Below are 16,997 nucleotides of genomic sequence, written 5' to 3' on the forward strand. Positions count from 1 at the left end.
TAGATGTACTTTTACTGCAGTTACTCACAGAAACATTGTATTCATCCTGTTCAATCACTGATCAACTTGTTCTACTCGACTGAACAAGAGAGAAAACTTCAGACGTGACTTGAATCCCAAAGTGAAGCTTCCGTTTCCTACTGAAGCTATTTTTAGAACAGACACACGCACACACATACACGTACACACAAACACACACACACACATACACACAAACACACACGTACACACGAACACACACTTTATTTCTGGTACTTCGTTCAAAAACACTAATAATAATGATGGTGAAAAAAATGATAAGAAATGAAAATAATAATTTATTATATGTGAACTTTGTGATTCTTCTGCTTTAAAGCCACGTGCGTGTGAATGTTACCGGTTTAGTTGAACGTGGAAATATTCCAGGTTAATTTCACCTGATGAATAAAACATGAGCTGAGGGGAGAGGACGCGCTGTGATTGGTCAGTTTCACTGGACTGTGTGTATATAAGCGGGCTGTGGTCCGTGTACTCATCATCATCTTCATCTTCATCGACTCAGATCCTCTTCTTCCTCCTCATCCTCCTCATCCTCCTCATCCTCAGACGTCATGCTGCGCGGCTCCGCTCTGCTCGTGCTCGTGCTCGGCTCCGCCGCGTGTTTCGAGCTGCTCCCGGAGGAGGCGGCCCCCCGCCGGGCACGGTTCTCCGCCAACAGCCCCAGTGAGTCCCGGAGCTGCTGCTCCCCCCCGACTGGATCATATACTGTGTTCTATTAATACTGAACTCACAGTACTTTACTCTACTTTACTCTACTTTACTCTACTTTACTTTACTCTACTTTACTTTACTTTATGACTTTATGACTTTTGTGGTTGTTATTTGTATTTAAATACAGAATTAGCAGGTGTCTGAAGTAAACATGGTTTAAGCTGAGTTTTTCCATGAGATTTTACCACAAACCCCTGACATCAGTGTGTGTGTGTGTGTGTGTGTGTGTGTGTGTGTGTGTGTGTGTGTGTGTGTGTGTGTGTGTGTGTGTGTGTGTGTGTGTCTGCAGCTGATGTGGCCAGATGTTTGACCGGTGCTGTGTCTGTGGGCTGCGGCTTCTTCTCTTGTCTGGAGAATTCAACCTGCGACACCGATGGGATGCACGAAATCTGTGAACTCTTCCTCCACACGGCTGCAACCTTCAACACAGAGGTCAGTCTGTCTGTCCACCTGTCAGTCCACCTGTCAGTCCACCTGTCTGTCCACCTGTCTGTCCACCTGTCTGTCCACCTGTCAGTCCACCTGTCTGTCTGACCTGAGACTGTATGTCCTTCATCCTTCAGGGTAAAACCTTTGTGAAGAAGACTCTTCAGTGCATCTCCCAGGGAATCTCATCAAAGGTTTTCCAAACCATCCGCCGCTGTAACATCTTCCAGAGGATGATCGCTGAGGTCAGTGAACTGTCAGAGAAGCAGAGTTACGTCTTCTGTGTGTCCTCTGCTGTGTCCTCTGCTGTGTCCTCTGCTGTGTCCTCTGCTGTGTCCTCTGCTCACTGTGTGATTAAATTCATTTCTTTAAAAAGGTGCAAGAAGAGTGTTACACCAGTCTGGACATCTGCACTGTGGCTCGTAGTAACCCTGACGCCATCGGAGAGGTGGTGCAGGTACCGGCTCACTTCCCCAACAGGTGAGATCACACACACACACACACACACACACACACACACACACACACACACACACACACACACACACAGTATTAAGAAACAAAACACAGACTGTCCATCGCTGCAGCTCCTCTCTTCAGCCTCTGTCTCAAACACTTGGTTTGAGCACCTGTCTCTTTAAGACCCCCCCCCCTCCTGATAAAGCCCAGTCTGCTCTGATTGGTCAACAGCTTCCAGAGTGAGTAGGAAATACCTGCTCTCACTTCACCCGGGTCACGTTCAATCACAACAGTGTAAACGCACCAACGACTATGTCTAAGTCAATGTGTTGCTTCGTTTTGCCTTCGCTGGTTTTTATGTGCACGTTGGACTAGCTGCTAGACGTGCACGTGACAATGATGATGTCATCATGATGGCTTCAGTGTTTTCTGTGCAGGAGACGAGCTTCCTTCACCGCAGACTTTAAACCTTTTAACTTGATCACACAAGAGGAAACAAACATCTTGTGTCTCACTTCATTTTATTGTCATTTGGCTGAAACCTCTGTTTCCCGGTGCAGATATTACAGCACGCTGCTGCAGACGCTGCAGGCGTGCGACGAGGAGACGGTGGCGACCGTGAGGTCTGGCCTCATCGCCAGGTTGGGCCCCGACATGGAGACGTTCCTCCAGCTCGTCCAGAACAAGCCCTGCGCCGCCGGCTCCGGCGCCGCCACCTACAACAACCCGTCCAGCTGGAGGAACATGCCCGTGTTCAACGTCCAGCCCGGCTTCAGGGGCCGAGACCCCACTCACCTGTTCGCCAGGAGGTCTGTGGACGCCGCTGAAGGCGACGTGACAGAGAATTAGAAAGTGTACGCTCACAATCCTGATACAAACATGCAGCTTTCACCTCAGACTATCAATCCATATCTTACTCTGATATCTGAGCGCTAGATTCGAGGTAATAATCACTGACACATATGTTATTGTTAATGTTTGGGTCGACCTGCTCCGTCCGTCCACACACTACCTGACGTCCCGAGCGTTAAAGACATTTACAATGAAAACAAGAGGCCTGTTACGGAGATAACGACCCATATTTATTTTCTTAAATGAGTTAATTTATGAAGCTGTTACATTTCATGCGGTGTGAGGGAAGCGAGGCTGCGGAGTCAGAAGATGCTTCACGCTGGTCGTGGAGCTCTGGGACGTCTCCTGGTCTGAGATCAGTTTATGAGCTGAAGATGTACGACGGGTTTCGAGCTCACTGTGGTCGGGATGTAAAACCTGAGGTGGTGGAGGCAGACGTGAGTTTGTGAAGGAAATAAAAGATGTGATATGATTAACTTTGGCTCGTGTGATGGATGTTATTTAACATTTTAAAGATTTCATTCCTCTAAAGATAAGATGAGAGTCTGAGAGTCGAGCTGCTAACGTCTGCTCAGCTTGTTTCTCTGAAAACTTCAGATCCAGACGTCCGACGACTTAAATCCTTCATCTGCTTCAAACATAGAGTTAAAAACCAACAAGATCTAAAAAGTGTTTATTAAAATGTGACTTCAAACTGGATACAACAGACAAACACTGACACGTGCACAAGGAGGATATGACGCCACCAACAGGCGACCAAATGAAACGCAATTAAAACTACAGATTTCTGCAGGTTTAAAAATATAAACTATAGATAATGTAAAGTTAAAGTTACAGATTAAACCTTTAACGTTCCGTTCACTCACTGATGAACTTTCTCTGTTGTTGAACTTTTCATTGACGTTGGAAACTTTCTGGATTTGAATTTCTGAGGAGAAACGTGAGAAACCATCATTTCAGACTTCATCTGTGCTTCCCCGGAGCGGCCACTAGGTGGCCTGCGTGCACAGGGATGTGTCTCTGTGTGTTTCTGCTCTGATGCACATCTTTTCATCTCTGCACAGAAAACTAAGTAGAAAATTAAAATTAAAAAAAATCTAAAGGTACAGTAGAAATATTTGTTCAGGTGTAAAAGTTGTGATTGAAACAGACGCAGAGAAAAGTCTGACGTGCATGAAACATTCAGACTGAAGCTGCTTCACATTCACACATGAAACGTTCTCGTCATGTTTCCACATGTTTCCATCGTCTGAGCTTCTCACATCACAACTCAGAAGAAACTAAACTTGAGTCATATTTTCTGTAAGTTTGAATTCAAGAGGAAATTTGACCACAAAGATTCTGGGACTTGTTCAAGTTTCTGTTGAGTTTCCTGCAGCTGACAGAACAGAAAGTCTATTAATAATCATAAATGTGACCAAACAGCAGCGGTGCCTCTTGAATAAGAAACAGAATCTAAGAATGACCTGAACCAACAGAAGCAGACTTTGAATCCCGGTGACGCCTCTGAAACTCACCTCTCATAAATACCTTCAGCACTTCCTGGTGTTTGTTCAGGCTCGTTGGTTTGAGGCGTAAAGACACTCACCCATCAGCCATCTGTCCTGGAGCTAATGGCAGAGCCATAATGGAGCCTCACCTCCAGGTTATGGCCCATTAACCTCCATCAGTCCGGGTGAGAAAGACGAGCTGCCCCCCCCCTCCTCACATCCTGCAGAGTTTACTGCAGCAGGTCTGAGACTGATTCTAATCTCCAGAGATGTAAAAACATCTCACTGAGCCAAAGATTTAAAAACGTTAAAGTTATGGTTCACACACAGTCAAAAACAATCCAATATTTCCTGTAGATTAGTTTGAATCGTCAGATTTGAGCAGGTTTCAGTTGAACAAACATGTGTGAATCAGTTTATTTGCAGCAGGTGTGAAGTGACGACCTCAGGTTTGTTTCTCTGGAAACTTTCTGTTTGTTACGACGTTTTTATGATAAACACCAAGAAGAAAACATGATTCTGTTATAATGTTCAGAGAATCAGAGACTGAGGAGGGCACTGTCATCTTCATGAATCAGAGCTAACAGTTTCCCCTTGTTTCCAGTCTTTGTGCTAAGCTAAGCTACCCAGCTTCATATCTGCTGCCCAGACGTGAGGATAATTAGAGAGTGAATTGTTGACTGCTGCTTAAAGGTGGAGATTTTCACACGTTGGTTTAGTCGTGTTTGTTCAGAGACGTTCAGTGAGGACGTGCAGGAGCAGGACGTCTTCTCTGGAAGTGAGCAACATGTTGGAGGAGGCAGCAGATCTCTGAGGAGGAAATGTTCCTGTCCAACACAGGAAGGAGAGCGAGGAGAGAGAGGAGAGAGAGAGAGAGAGAGGAGCCAGATGATGTTCAAACTGCTGCACAAACACACACACACACACACACACACACACACACACACACACAGCCAGAGGCTACAGAGAGAAAACAACGTCACAGACTGAGATACATGATCTACTTCACCTGTTCTACAAGAACATTTCCTCTGGGGGAGGAAACGCTGCTGCAGAGTAAACCAGGAGGGGAGGTGTGTGTGTGTGTGTGTGTGTGTGTGTGTGTGTGTGTGTGTGTGTGTGTGTGTGTGTGTGTGTGTGTGTGTGTGTGTGTGTGTGTGTGTGATAGATGACGCAGAGGCCAAGACTCTCTTCCCACAATTCATCTCTTCATGTCCAACATACACATGAATTCTAAGAGAGGAGAAGTTCTTGTTGGAGACACAGAGACTCTTTATCCTCATCTCCAAGGTCCCACACACACACACACAGACACACACACACACACACACACACACACACACAGACACACACACACACACACACACACACACACACACACACACACACACACACAGGGGGAAATCTCCTCCTGTTTCTTTTCCAGTTGGCAAACATCAGAAGCTTTAAAACAGATCAGGTCCCGACACACTGTACTTCGATCAGTGACTGTAAATAAAGATGGACGACGCGTCTCCTCTTCCTCCTGTTGTACATAAACGAAGATTAAATATCAGTGACGTCATTAACAGTCAGTCTGAAGTGAAGGTGGAGCAGTGGAGTCGAGGTCCCGCCCATTCACACACTTAACCAATCCTGAGTCAGTCTCAGCTGTCAATCATCATGTCTCAGCCTGTTCTTATATCATCAAATAACTGATTCAAACCAAACTGATCAGAAACATGAACAAACATCAGAGAGATGAGAACGAGCTGAAACGACAGAAACATCTTTACAAACATTTATTTAACGTCTACTTTGATTTTTAGTTTGGTCCATGTCCCATCTGCTAACATGGAGGAGGAGCTTTATGAGCTATACTGCAGCCAGACACCAGGGGGCGATAGAGATAATGTTTATTTATAGTCTATGATCAGAATTCTGAACCTGGCAACAAATTCCCCAAAATCCACAAAACAGGTGGTTTCTGATCAAATCAGCTGGAAAATAAATCAGGTAGAAAAACTTTGAGGTTGTTTTTTATTCTGGAAACAAACGAGAGTCGCTGCTGTTTGTTTTCTCCTCCTCCTCCTCCTCCTCCTCCTCCTCCTCCTCCTCCTCCTCCATCTCCTCCTCCTCCTCCTCCTCCTCCATCTCCTCCTCCTCCTCCTCCTCCATCTGTCATCACTCATCACTTTACACTGGAGCGACTGATCAGCTGATCTTCTCTGGAGGACGACAGTTTAAAGATCTCGAGTCACATGACAACATCCCAACTCAAGTAAAAAACTTATTTGAAAAGATTTTAATACTGTTAATCAGTTATTATACATGTTTGTGTAACTGCAGGCTGGAATCAGCTGGAGGTTAAGTGCAAAGTTCAACTGTAACACTGACGACATCTTCATCATCATCTTCATCATCTTTGGCTTCAGACTGAAAAAACTAATCTGATGCAAGAAATACACAAAATAAACTGAGACAGAATCATGAATAAAATGCACGAGATATAACAACAGAGTATTTAGGCCATAGTGAAGAAAGTGTTCTGAGATTGAAGTCGTACGAGTCCGAGAAAAAAAGTTGTAATTTAATCAGAGAAATATTATTAAATAACTTTTTTCCTCATTAAATTACAACTTCCTGTAATATTCAGATTTTCGTCTCAATTATGACTTTATTCCCGTAAAATAACGACTTTCTCATAATGATTTATTTCTAAATCTGTTTTTTTCCATAAATGGACCCAATATTCAATCGTATGAAATAAATCTATAAATAGAATAATAATTTAATTTTAGAGGGATTAGAGGCTGTAGCATGAACATGTTGGGTTTTCTTCAATATTTATAGATTTATTTATGAGTTCTGTGTATTTTATTCACTTATTTGGTTTTTGGTGATTTATTTCTTCTCCGTTTTATCGTCTCATGTCACATGTCTCTAATAAATCCACTGGAACACAAACTATTATTTACAATATTCACACTGAGAACATTATGACCAGGACCACTGTGACGGGAGTCTCACGGCTCCTCCGTCAGAGTGTCTTCACGCTGGAGGAGACGCGAGCTGCTTCCTGAGGCCTTGTGGAGGGGGAGGCCCACGGCCCAGCTCCGTCCAGCTGTTCTTCACATCAGCTGCTGAGAGAGACCACGGCAGAGCGGCTCGTCTGAGCTCCTCCTGCCCAGCTTCGTCTGGGACGTCTGCCGCCGCCGCCCCGCCACAGCAGAGGAAACGGGATGAAGGTGATGCAGGAAGGGAAACGGTCCCACGACGCCTATGTGGAGTTACCGGATTGAGTGGAAGCAGCGATGCTGATTGTAGAGTACTGGACCAGAGGGACGGACAGATCCAGGTACTCCTGAAGAGACGGAGACAGAAACAAAGGGGATTGGGTTTCTCAGGGAACATCATGGATTTCTAGGATCTAGGGACGAACGTATGTCAGACAAAATTCTTTAGACCCTGAATTACAAAGTGAAACCAGAACTAACAGAACACGTGAAACAACACACACATGAAGCTTCAGCCTCGGAGCTCTTACCTGGTTGGAACTGAGAGAAAGTGTTCGGTCCAAATCTTCCACCAGCTGCAGGAACGTGGGTCTGCGGGACGGGACGGCGTTCCAGCAGTCCCTCATCGTCAGGTACCTGAACACATGCCAGGTGTGAACTTACAGCAGTAAATGTTTGATGGGATCACTCAGGACACGTGTTGACGGCAGGTGTGAACGGGGTCATTGTGAACTCACAGCTCCTGAGTGCAGGCGGGGGGTTTCTCCATGCGGTGACCCTCCTTCAGCAGCTTGAACAGCTCCTCCACCGGGACGCCGGGGTACGGGGATCCACCGAGGGTGAAGATTTCCCACAACAAGACTCCAAACGACCACCTGAGACAAAAGCTACAGTCACTGGGCGTCCATTACATGAATAATGATATAAGCTAAGTTATAATTAGAAGTTGTAAAGTAGCTCTGTGGTCAAAGTTTCTACCCGTTTACTGTTTAATGCTATTGTGATGGAATTTAAGATGTTTTCAGACACCAACTCTGTCAAATGTTGTCCTGACATGTTGTGTAGTTGGTGTTTGTGAAGCAGCAGCAGATTGTCGGTCCGACTCGTTCACAACAACAGGAACATGTGAGGAACACGTGAGGAACATGTGAGGAACATGTGAGGAACACGTGAGGAACACGTGAGGAACACGTGAGGGACACGTGAGGGACACGTGAGGGACACGTGAGGGACACGTGAGGAACACGTGAGGAACACGTGAGGAGCATATCAGACCTCAGTTCATGTCTGAAAACATCTTGTGTGTTTACTTTGCATTAAACTAAAAATGCAGAACTAAATGAGGTCTGCACTGTTTCTAGTTGATTCATAGTTTCAGATTCCAGTGATGTGAGGATTTGATTCTGTCATCGACAAAACAACGACTCTGAAAACGTCTTCTCTGACTTCAGGAAACTACGAAGGAAGATGTTTGGTTATTTTCGGACAAAGGATCAACCCACTCACACGTCACTCTGGTGAGTGTAGACTCGGTCAAACAAAGCCTCTGGCGCCATCCACTTCACCGGCAGACGACCCTGAAACAACATCACCTGAGTCACACCTCATCGTCTCAACATGTCACTGACGTTCAGTTCAAGTCTCCGAGCGTCTCTTACGTTGGTCGTCTTCTTGTAGTAGTCGATGTGGTGGACGTCTCGAGCCAAACCGAAGTCTGCGATCTTCATCACGTTGTCGTCTGTGACCAGGACGTTTCTGGCTGCCAGGTCTCTGTGGATACACTGAACACCAGAGAGGAGACGTTTCAAACAGCTTCATGTTCCCATCCCATAAAACTGTGAATTAAACATGAGACTGTACTGAATGTCCATGTGGCGATGGACACTGACCTTCTTTGAGGCCAGGTACGCCATCCCTCTGGCCACCTGGTACGCAGCAGACACCAGCTCCTTCATCTCTAAACTGTCCAGTGACGTCTGTCTCGTGTCGCTCCAGTACTCCAGGCCAACGGGGCGACGAGTGCGGAGGAACTCCCTGAGGTTCCCCTGCGAGGCGTACTCCACCACCACGTACAGAGCACCTGCAGCAGGTGGAGGCGTGAGCTTCGTCGTCAGCACATCATCATCATCATCATCATCATCATCATCATCATCATCATCATCGCCACACATTACAACGCTCACCGTCCTGAGTGCAGGCTCCCAGCAGGTTGATGATGTTCTTGTGTTTTCCGATCATCTTCATCATCTCCATCTCGGAGATCAGGTCGGACAGGTCCTTCTCTGTGGCGTCCGCTGCACGTCAACGAGAGGAAACAGCGTCAGAGCTTTCTTCTCTTAAGATTTTAGGTACAAACTTTCAACAGAAATCCAGAAACTAAAGTACAGAAGAGTTTCAGAGCCAGAACAAAAAGTAGGTGGAGGCAGATTTGATTCAGTTTTCTAATTTGGAGATCAAAGTCGTCTCCTCTGATCCAAACATCCAGTGAGGAGTGACTGACAGCTGCCAGAGTTCTGATGAATGATCCTTCAGCAGATAATTCAATTGGACAAATGCAGCCGCCTCCTCTTTGGTCTTATTCTGGCTCTTTTCTCATCTGTAACATTTTTATTCTCAAACTTCTGCTCAATGTTGTTTGATCTTTAACATTTTGAATTGAAAATGAAAACTCTTCTTGTACCAAAGTGAAAGTGTTTCTCACCTTTCAGCATCTTCACTGCGACTTTAGAGACTCGTGTCGGTTTGTTCTTGTCGAGACCGACGGCCTCGGCCAGAACCACCTGACCGAAACAACCTTCCCCCAGAGGCTTGCCCAGCATCAGCCTGAGAAACACACACACACACACACACACACATATAAACACACAACAGACCTGCAGACACATAGATCACTGACATGTGTGAGGCGGCGTCGTACCGATCTCGAGGCAGCTCCCAGACGGGGTCGTAGGGAAGCTCGTACTCGGACACTCCGGCCAGGATGGTGGTGGCCGCACTGGAGAGACGAGACTGACGCATCAGACACATCCCTGAATGCAGGGAGGACGAGGACTCGACCGACACCTGCAGACGCAGGAGAGACGAGGTGAGGGACGCCCTCTCTGGTCCAGGGACAGGAAACAGAGACGGACGCAGACGTCTTACCTGTCTCCTCAGGGGAATGCTCTTGGCTAATTTCTGGACAGCCAGCTGGCCGCTGAAGTCGCTTTTCTTCGGGGAGCAGCAGAGTCTGCAGACGACGGCGGTGACGGTGAGGATGATGATGATGAAAAACCCGAGGCAGTAGATGAAGATCTCCAGGTAGGTCTGGGAGGGCAGAGGGGCGGGGGGCAGGTCTGAGGTGGGAGGAGACACGTGTTAACAGAGAATCATTTCTGAAGTTAGGATTTAAAGTTTCTGAACATCGTTACAAACCCTTCACGACGTTGAGCCACGCAGAGTGATGAGAGACTCCGATGGAGTTTCCTGCCAAACACGTGTACTCGCCAGCGTCTTCCAGAGACACGTTGCTCAGGTTCAGAACCTCCATCTCTTTATCCGTCGTGTTCAAACCTGCCGTCTGAGGACGAGAGCAGCGTTAGATACGAGAGGCCGACAGGTCACCTGACTGATGATGAGCTCACCACACGAGTACAAGATCACCACTGCTGCTGGTGATGAAGACAGAAGCTGTGTGTTCTGCATTAAAACCTCAGGAACAGTTCAGTCATCAGCAGAAATCTACAGCTCCTGCAAATCAGTTTAATCTACTCTCATGATTCATCATTGAAAAACAAGGTTCTGTTTCAATTCTTCAGTAAATCACCATTTGCTTAAGGGACAATGTAAAATGTTTGTACAATGTTTCTGCCACTAGGGGGCTCTCAATCAAAACAGGGACAAGACTTAGGGTGTTCGGAAAGTCCAAATCATCTCCTTTCCTCACCACTAAATCATCTCCTTTCCTCACCACTAAATCATCTCCTTTCCTCATCACTAAATCATCTCCTTTCCTCATCACTAAATCATCTCCTTTCCTCAGCACTAAATCATCTCCTTTCCTCACCACTAAATCATCTCCTTTCCTCATCACTAAATCATCTCCTTTCCTCAGCACTAAATCATCTCCTTTCCTCAGCACTAAATCATCTCCTTTCCTCATCACTAAATCATCTCCTTTCCTCAGCACTAAATCATCTCCTTTCCTCAGCACTAAATCATCTCCTTTCCTCATCACTAAATCATCTCCTTTCCTCACCACTAAACCATCTCCTTTCCTCAGCACTAAATCATCTCCTTTCCTCAGCACTAAATCATCTCCTTTCCTCAGCACTAAATCATCTCCTTTCCTCACCACTAAATCATCTCCTTTCCTCACCACTAAATCATCTCCTTTCCTCACCACTTAATCATCTCCTTTCCTCAGCACTAAATCATCTCCTTTCCTCAGCACTAAATCATCTCCTTTCCTCACCACTAAATCATCTCCTTTCCTCAGCACTAAATCATCTCCTTTCCTCAGCACTAAATCATCTCCTTTCCTCACCACTTAATCATCTCCTTTCCTCAGCACTAAATCATCTCCTTTCCTCAGCACTAAATCATCTCCTTTCCTCACCACTAAATCATCTCCTTTCCTCACCACTAAATCATCTCCTTTCCTCACCACTAAATCATCTCCTTTCCTCACCACTCTTCCTCGACCCAGATGGAAAACGTCACAAGGTCAAGGAAAGATGTGAAGGAGAAGCCGTAAGGAGTTAGGAAAGGAGAATCCCTGTGCACAGATACAGGTCTGACCTCAGGTGAACCGGTTCCCTCTGGTCTCACCTTGAGAACCAGGACGTAGGGGTGTCCGTCCGGCCCCTCCCTGCTGCCATTGACCACGATGTGCTTGAGCCACTGGATGTGAGGCTGCGGGTCGCTGAACACCCGACACACAAACTGCACGTTGGTCCCAACGACCACCGTCTGGTTGGCGGGCAGCCCGGCCTGCAGGATCGGTCTGTGGGGGGAGCGCTCTGGAAAAGACCAGTTTCAAACATGTCAGAGGATCAGAGGACGTCCTGTTTCTCTCAGGAGACGTTTTCAGACCTGCTCTGAAGACTGGACATCTTCCTGAAATGTTCCGGAGGTTCTGCATGTGAGGACACTGGAACCTTTCTGGAACCTTCCCAGTGAGCGGGTGGACGCGTTGGAAAGAGTTTATACGTCATGTCCCGCCTCCTGCTGCTCTACAGGCTCCGCCCCTGCTGCTCTACAGGCTCCGCCCCTGCTGCTCTACAGGCTCCGCCCCTCGCCTGGATGTCCCCACATGTTCCTGTTTGAAGGAGTCGGACCCGACAACCTGCTGCTGCTTCACAAACACTCACTACAGGAAATGTCTGGACGATATTTTACTCAGTTCATGTCTGAAAACGTCTCAGGATACGAACTCATGTTAGACAGTTAACACGTCATCATCGGGATTCAAACTCCTCTTACCGACTACGTCCAGCAGGTAGGTGTGTTCCAGGCTCCCGTACTCGTTCTTCACCACACATGTGTAGTTCCCTTTGTCTGATGGAACCACCGACTCCATAATCAGAGTCCAAATGTTATCTCTGATCTGAAAGATTCAAAACGGATCGATTCTAACAACTGTTTACGAGTCTGGGTTTGTTCTCGTCGTGTGATCGGTCGAACACAAACCTTGAAGCCTCCGATTCTTTGGTCCTTCCTGAACTCTTTTCCGTTCTTGTACCAGCGCAGAGTGGGTTTAGGGTTTCCCGACGCCTGGCACTTAAACTTCACAGTCCGACTGGCGGGAACGGCGTGGAGCTGCTTCTCCATCTTCTCCGGCACCACCCACTTAGGCGCCAACGCTAAGGAGGAGACGAGCACGATTACAACCCTTCACTTCAGCAACAGACAAACAGAGGAAGAGGAAGAAACAGTGCGAGACTCACTCTGGAGCTTTTCATTGCTTGTTGAGAGTTCATTGGAGAGTTTGTTTTCCTCTGAGGATGACTCATCGTCTTCTTCATCCTCAGACGACTTCACTGCGTCGACTACAAACAAAAGAAGTAGATGTTTAGAAGCTGTGTGTGTGTGTGTGTGTGTGTGTGTGTGTGTGTGTGTGTGTGTGTGTGTGTGTGTGTGTGTGTGTGTGTGTGTGTGTCTGTGTGTGAGAAGGGGGCAGATTCTAAGGTGTCTCAGAACACACACACACAGTCCATCTTTATTTACAGTGTGTGGTCCTGCTGTAATAATCCTCTGTCCTAAAGCTCTACAGACGTGTTCCTCTGTGAAACCTGCTGACGCCCTGTAGGCCCCCCCCCGCTCCTTTAATTCAGCTTGTTGAGGAGTTCAAGTCAAACTGAAGGGGAACAGACAGAAAACAACCTCTGGGACTTTCTGTAGCTGTGTGTTGTGGTGAGTGCAGCTGAGGGGAAACGTGCAGCGGCTGTGAAACACATCAAACACTTTATAAAAAGCAGCGTGCGTCTGGGCGGACGAGGACGAAGACGAGGACGAAGACGAGGACGAAGACGAGTCGACGCTGGACTGATCCTCGGTCTCAGCGGTTTGATTTCAGAGGATAAAGTTTCGTTTGAAACTGAGCGAGGTGGGAAATTTAAAACAGGTTTTGTTTATGAACGGCAGAGAGTTTGAATGTGATGCTGACTGACCAACACACAGCTGGAGTCCAGATGTTTGGAACAAAAACTACACTCACAGAAGGTAGAAAAGAGAATTCTGCAGATCTGATCACACACACACACACACACACACACACACACACACACACACACACACACACACACACACACACACACACACACACACACACACACACACACACACACACACACACACACACACACACACACACACACACACACACACCTCGGTTACACCAGGAACAATCAACGTAACCACTTTCAGATGCTTCAGATCCAGAAACAGACAAAGCTGGAAAAAGTCACTTTCCTGTTGAAGAAATGAGCTCATTGGAAAGTTTTATAACTTTTTACATAATAAACAGAGTCTGAAGCAGCAGATCTGAGATCAGACGTGAAGGAGTCGTCTCAGACAAAAGACCAAGAACAACAAACACAAAGAAAGGGTACGAGCATGTGAGAGGAATCTGCAGACGCACACACACACACAAATAAATAACTCACTACAAATATCTGATGAAACAAACATGAAAATGCTTCCAATCGATTTGTATTTGATCAAAAGTCTCATTATTTCATGTGTCAGAATCAAACGTGACAAATAGCTGTTTGTCTATCGACTGAACAATTAATCAACAGATTATTTCAGGTCTGATGTAGAAACAAGGTTTTTGAATCACTTCTTCTTGACCTGCAGTTTCATCTTAACTTTAAAAACCTCCCAGCTCTTTATTCTCCTGAGGCTGTGAGAGTCTGATGAGATCCACACGCTTCAGGACGTTACCTGTGTCCGTGTCCTCGGTGGCCGGTCGGCACCGGGTGACAGGAAGCTGGACCAGGACCAGCAGGAGGCAGGACAGCAGCAGGAAGCAGCGAGGGGACGACATCGGGTCCTCGGACGTCAACTCACTGAGACAGAGACACAAACGAGAAAATAAGATCCACGACAAGACGATCGTCATCACAGTCATTTATTTAACATGTTTCCAGAACCTTCATCCACCTTAAAACAGTTTTCTCATCATTTTACAGACGTTGGCCAAAGAATATTTTTAGAAACGATTAGTGACTCAAGTCTGGTGATACTTCAAATATCTCATCAGGTGAAAAACACATGAAATGTCCCCAATGACCTGAGGTCCATCGCTGTCCACTGAGACGTCTTCAGAGAATCAATGACACAGGAACTCGTCCAGTGTGTCCTCTCTCACTCCTGCAGCTGTTTCAGTGAAGACGTGTTGTGATGTCACCCCCCCCCCCACACAGACTCACACTTCACCTGTGAGAACTACATATGTGTCAAACACAACACTGTCAATCACACTGACACACACACACACACACACACACACACACACACACACACACACACACACACACACACACACACACACACACACACACACACACACACACTCCCTAAAACAAACAGACACCATTTGCTGCATCTGTCACAGAGAGTGAATTTGTTCTGCTCAACAACACACACACACACACACACACACACACACACACACACACACACACACACACACACACACACACACACACACACACACACACACACACACACACACACACACACACACACACACACACACACACACACACACACACTGTTCATCAGCCTGGTTCACTTCAGTTCAGTTAGAAAATAACCTGACTCATCATCTAAAGAGCCTCATAAAGAAGATGAATAGTGGTGAGTGCAGCTCTGAGGACGTCAAAGAGGACATCGAGGACACTGAGGACACCGAAGATGTCACAGAGGACACCGAGGACACTGAGAACATCACAGAGGACACCGAGGATGTAACAGAGGACATTGAGGACGTCACAGAGGACACCGAGGACGTCACAGAGGACACCGAGGACGTCACAGAGGACACTGGGGACGTCACAGGAACACATCTCATGTGCCGTCCCATCTCATTACTGAGTCCGTCCTCCAGCTGCATGCGTCCTCAGCGTGTGCATGTGGAGCTTTATCCAGACACGATGGAGACATTACACACAGTGGGACGCCGGCGGCCTCTTCAGTGAATTAGGATGTTTGTGTGTTTTATGTGAGCTGCTGCAAACACAAAGCTCCATGTTGTCGACTCTGATTCTCACACACACACAAACAGGACTCAGACACTACATCCTGCAGCAGAGGCTGAACTTTGTCCAGAGCTGCAGCTCGGTGCACTGTGGACTGAGCAGCGCACGAGCACACGTCAGCTGATCAGCAGGAGAAAGTGCTGAGCCACCACTCGCTGGCCTCAGTCCCTCTGTTCATGTGTGTTGAACCACTGGAGACAGAAGAAAGTGTACACGCAGGGTGGAGTGAAATCCAGTCGTTCAATTACAGCAGGAGGTTGGAGATTGGAGCCAGATGTGTCTAACATCTGTCTCGAGGACCAATCGGACACACTCTGGTCAGACAATCACACTTTGTCTCGTAGTGTGTCCTTCTGGAGTCCGTGTCACGTTCTGGACGGATCCTGTGACGCAGCCTCAGTTTCAAACGACTTGGTTTTGGATGTTTTAATTAGTCTGATGGTATAAAAACAGGCTGCGACGGCATGATTGACAGCTGAGACTGACTCCTGATTGGTTGTGCGTGTGTGTGGGCGGAGACTTTAGTACCACAGCTGCACAGACTCAAATGACGTCAAAGTGTTTTCTATGAACCAGTGGAGACGCAGCGTCCATCTTTATTTCAACGTTGTGTTTAGGAGCCTCAGTCTTTTTCCAAACTGTAAAATATAAAAGGTTTTTTATGCTCTTTGACTTTTGCTGCTCGTGCAAACGCTCTCTCACCAAAACAACGTGGAAATGGAATCCTCACTGAGACTCTGTGTTCCTCAGCTTTTAATAAGTAACTTGTGTCCCGTCCTCCTCCCTCCTTCCCCTTCCCGTGCTGAAGCTTTCACCTACACACCACATTCTGCAGCCGGCTGGCAGCCCAGAATACTTGTCATACTAACACACCAACTGCTGATGCCACCCATCCACCCGAGCTGGAAAAACAACACGCAGCCAAACAGGAAGAGAGCGGCTGCTGAGGCAGGAGGAGGTGAAGCTCCTTCCTCGGCAGGAGGAAGAGGAGCAGCCTCGGCGTGGTGCAGCATTTCACAGGAGCAGAATGAAAACTCCTAATAGGATCTGTGAGGATGTTGGTGAGGAGAGGTCAGAGCTGCAGGAGCCACGGAGCAGGAGGAGTGGAACAGTGACTCACTCCTCGTGCACGCTCCACAGAACTCAGGACGTGATTTAACAGATTTCTATCAGATCCCTGTGACGCTCTCATGAACTGAGCTGCTGCACAGGAGAGTGGGCCTCAGACACAAGATGTTAATGATTGAATAATAAAAGACAAAGATCCTATTTAACTCTGA

General features: G+C 46.9%; 2 protein-coding genes across 3 annotated transcripts in view; one reads left to right on the forward strand and one right to left on the reverse strand.

The window, feature by feature from the left end:
* The first annotated feature begins 522 nt into the window (after positions 1-522).
* On the forward strand, positions 523-2,919 carry stc1l (stanniocalcin 1, like). Its single transcript, XM_034601655.1, has 5 exons — positions 523-702; positions 1,040-1,182; positions 1,314-1,421; positions 1,553-1,656; positions 2,196-2,919. The coding sequence occupies exons 1-5, from the start codon at positions 591-593 to the stop codon at positions 2,482-2,484; spliced, it is 756 nt and encodes a 251-aa protein (XP_034457546.1). The 5' UTR covers positions 523-590; the 3' UTR covers positions 2,485-2,919.
* Positions 2,920-6,642: 3,723 nt separating this feature from the next.
* fgfr1b (fibroblast growth factor receptor 1b) overlaps positions 6,643-16,997 on the reverse strand; it is an 11,414-nt gene continuing 1,059 nt past the window's right edge. Inside the window, exons 3-18 of one of the 2 annotated variants that reach the window (XM_034601533.1) lie at positions 14,399-14,533; positions 12,901-13,002; positions 12,644-12,816; positions 12,437-12,560; positions 11,783-11,973; positions 10,388-10,532; positions 10,118-10,308; positions 9,891-10,036; positions 9,675-9,796; positions 9,157-9,267; positions 8,863-9,053; positions 8,632-8,754; positions 8,480-8,550; positions 7,711-7,848; positions 7,504-7,609; positions 6,643-7,320 (exon numbers count right to left, since the gene is read on the reverse strand). In XM_034601533.1, the coding sequence (XP_034457424.1) occupies positions 7,237-7,320; positions 7,504-7,609; positions 7,711-7,848; positions 8,480-8,550; positions 8,632-8,754; positions 8,863-9,053; positions 9,157-9,267; positions 9,675-9,796; positions 9,891-10,036; positions 10,118-10,308; positions 10,388-10,532; positions 11,783-11,973; positions 12,437-12,560; positions 12,644-12,816; positions 12,901-13,002; positions 14,399-14,501 (2,121 nt within the window). In that variant the 5' untranslated portion in view covers positions 14,502-14,533 and the 3' untranslated portion in view covers positions 6,643-7,236. The remainder of the gene's footprint in view (positions 7,321-7,503; positions 7,610-7,710; positions 7,849-8,479; positions 8,551-8,631; positions 8,755-8,862; positions 9,054-9,156; positions 9,268-9,674; positions 9,797-9,890; positions 10,037-10,117; positions 10,309-10,387; positions 10,533-11,782; positions 11,974-12,436; positions 12,561-12,643; positions 12,817-12,900; positions 13,003-14,398; positions 14,534-16,997) is intronic. The other variant, XM_034601532.1, reaches the window with a different exon arrangement.

This window comes from Hippoglossus hippoglossus, chromosome 12 (genome assembly GCF_009819705.1).
Source record: "Hippoglossus hippoglossus isolate fHipHip1 chromosome 12, fHipHip1.pri, whole genome shotgun sequence".
NCBI classification, from domain to species: Eukaryota; Metazoa; Chordata; class Actinopteri; order Pleuronectiformes; family Pleuronectidae; genus Hippoglossus; species Hippoglossus hippoglossus.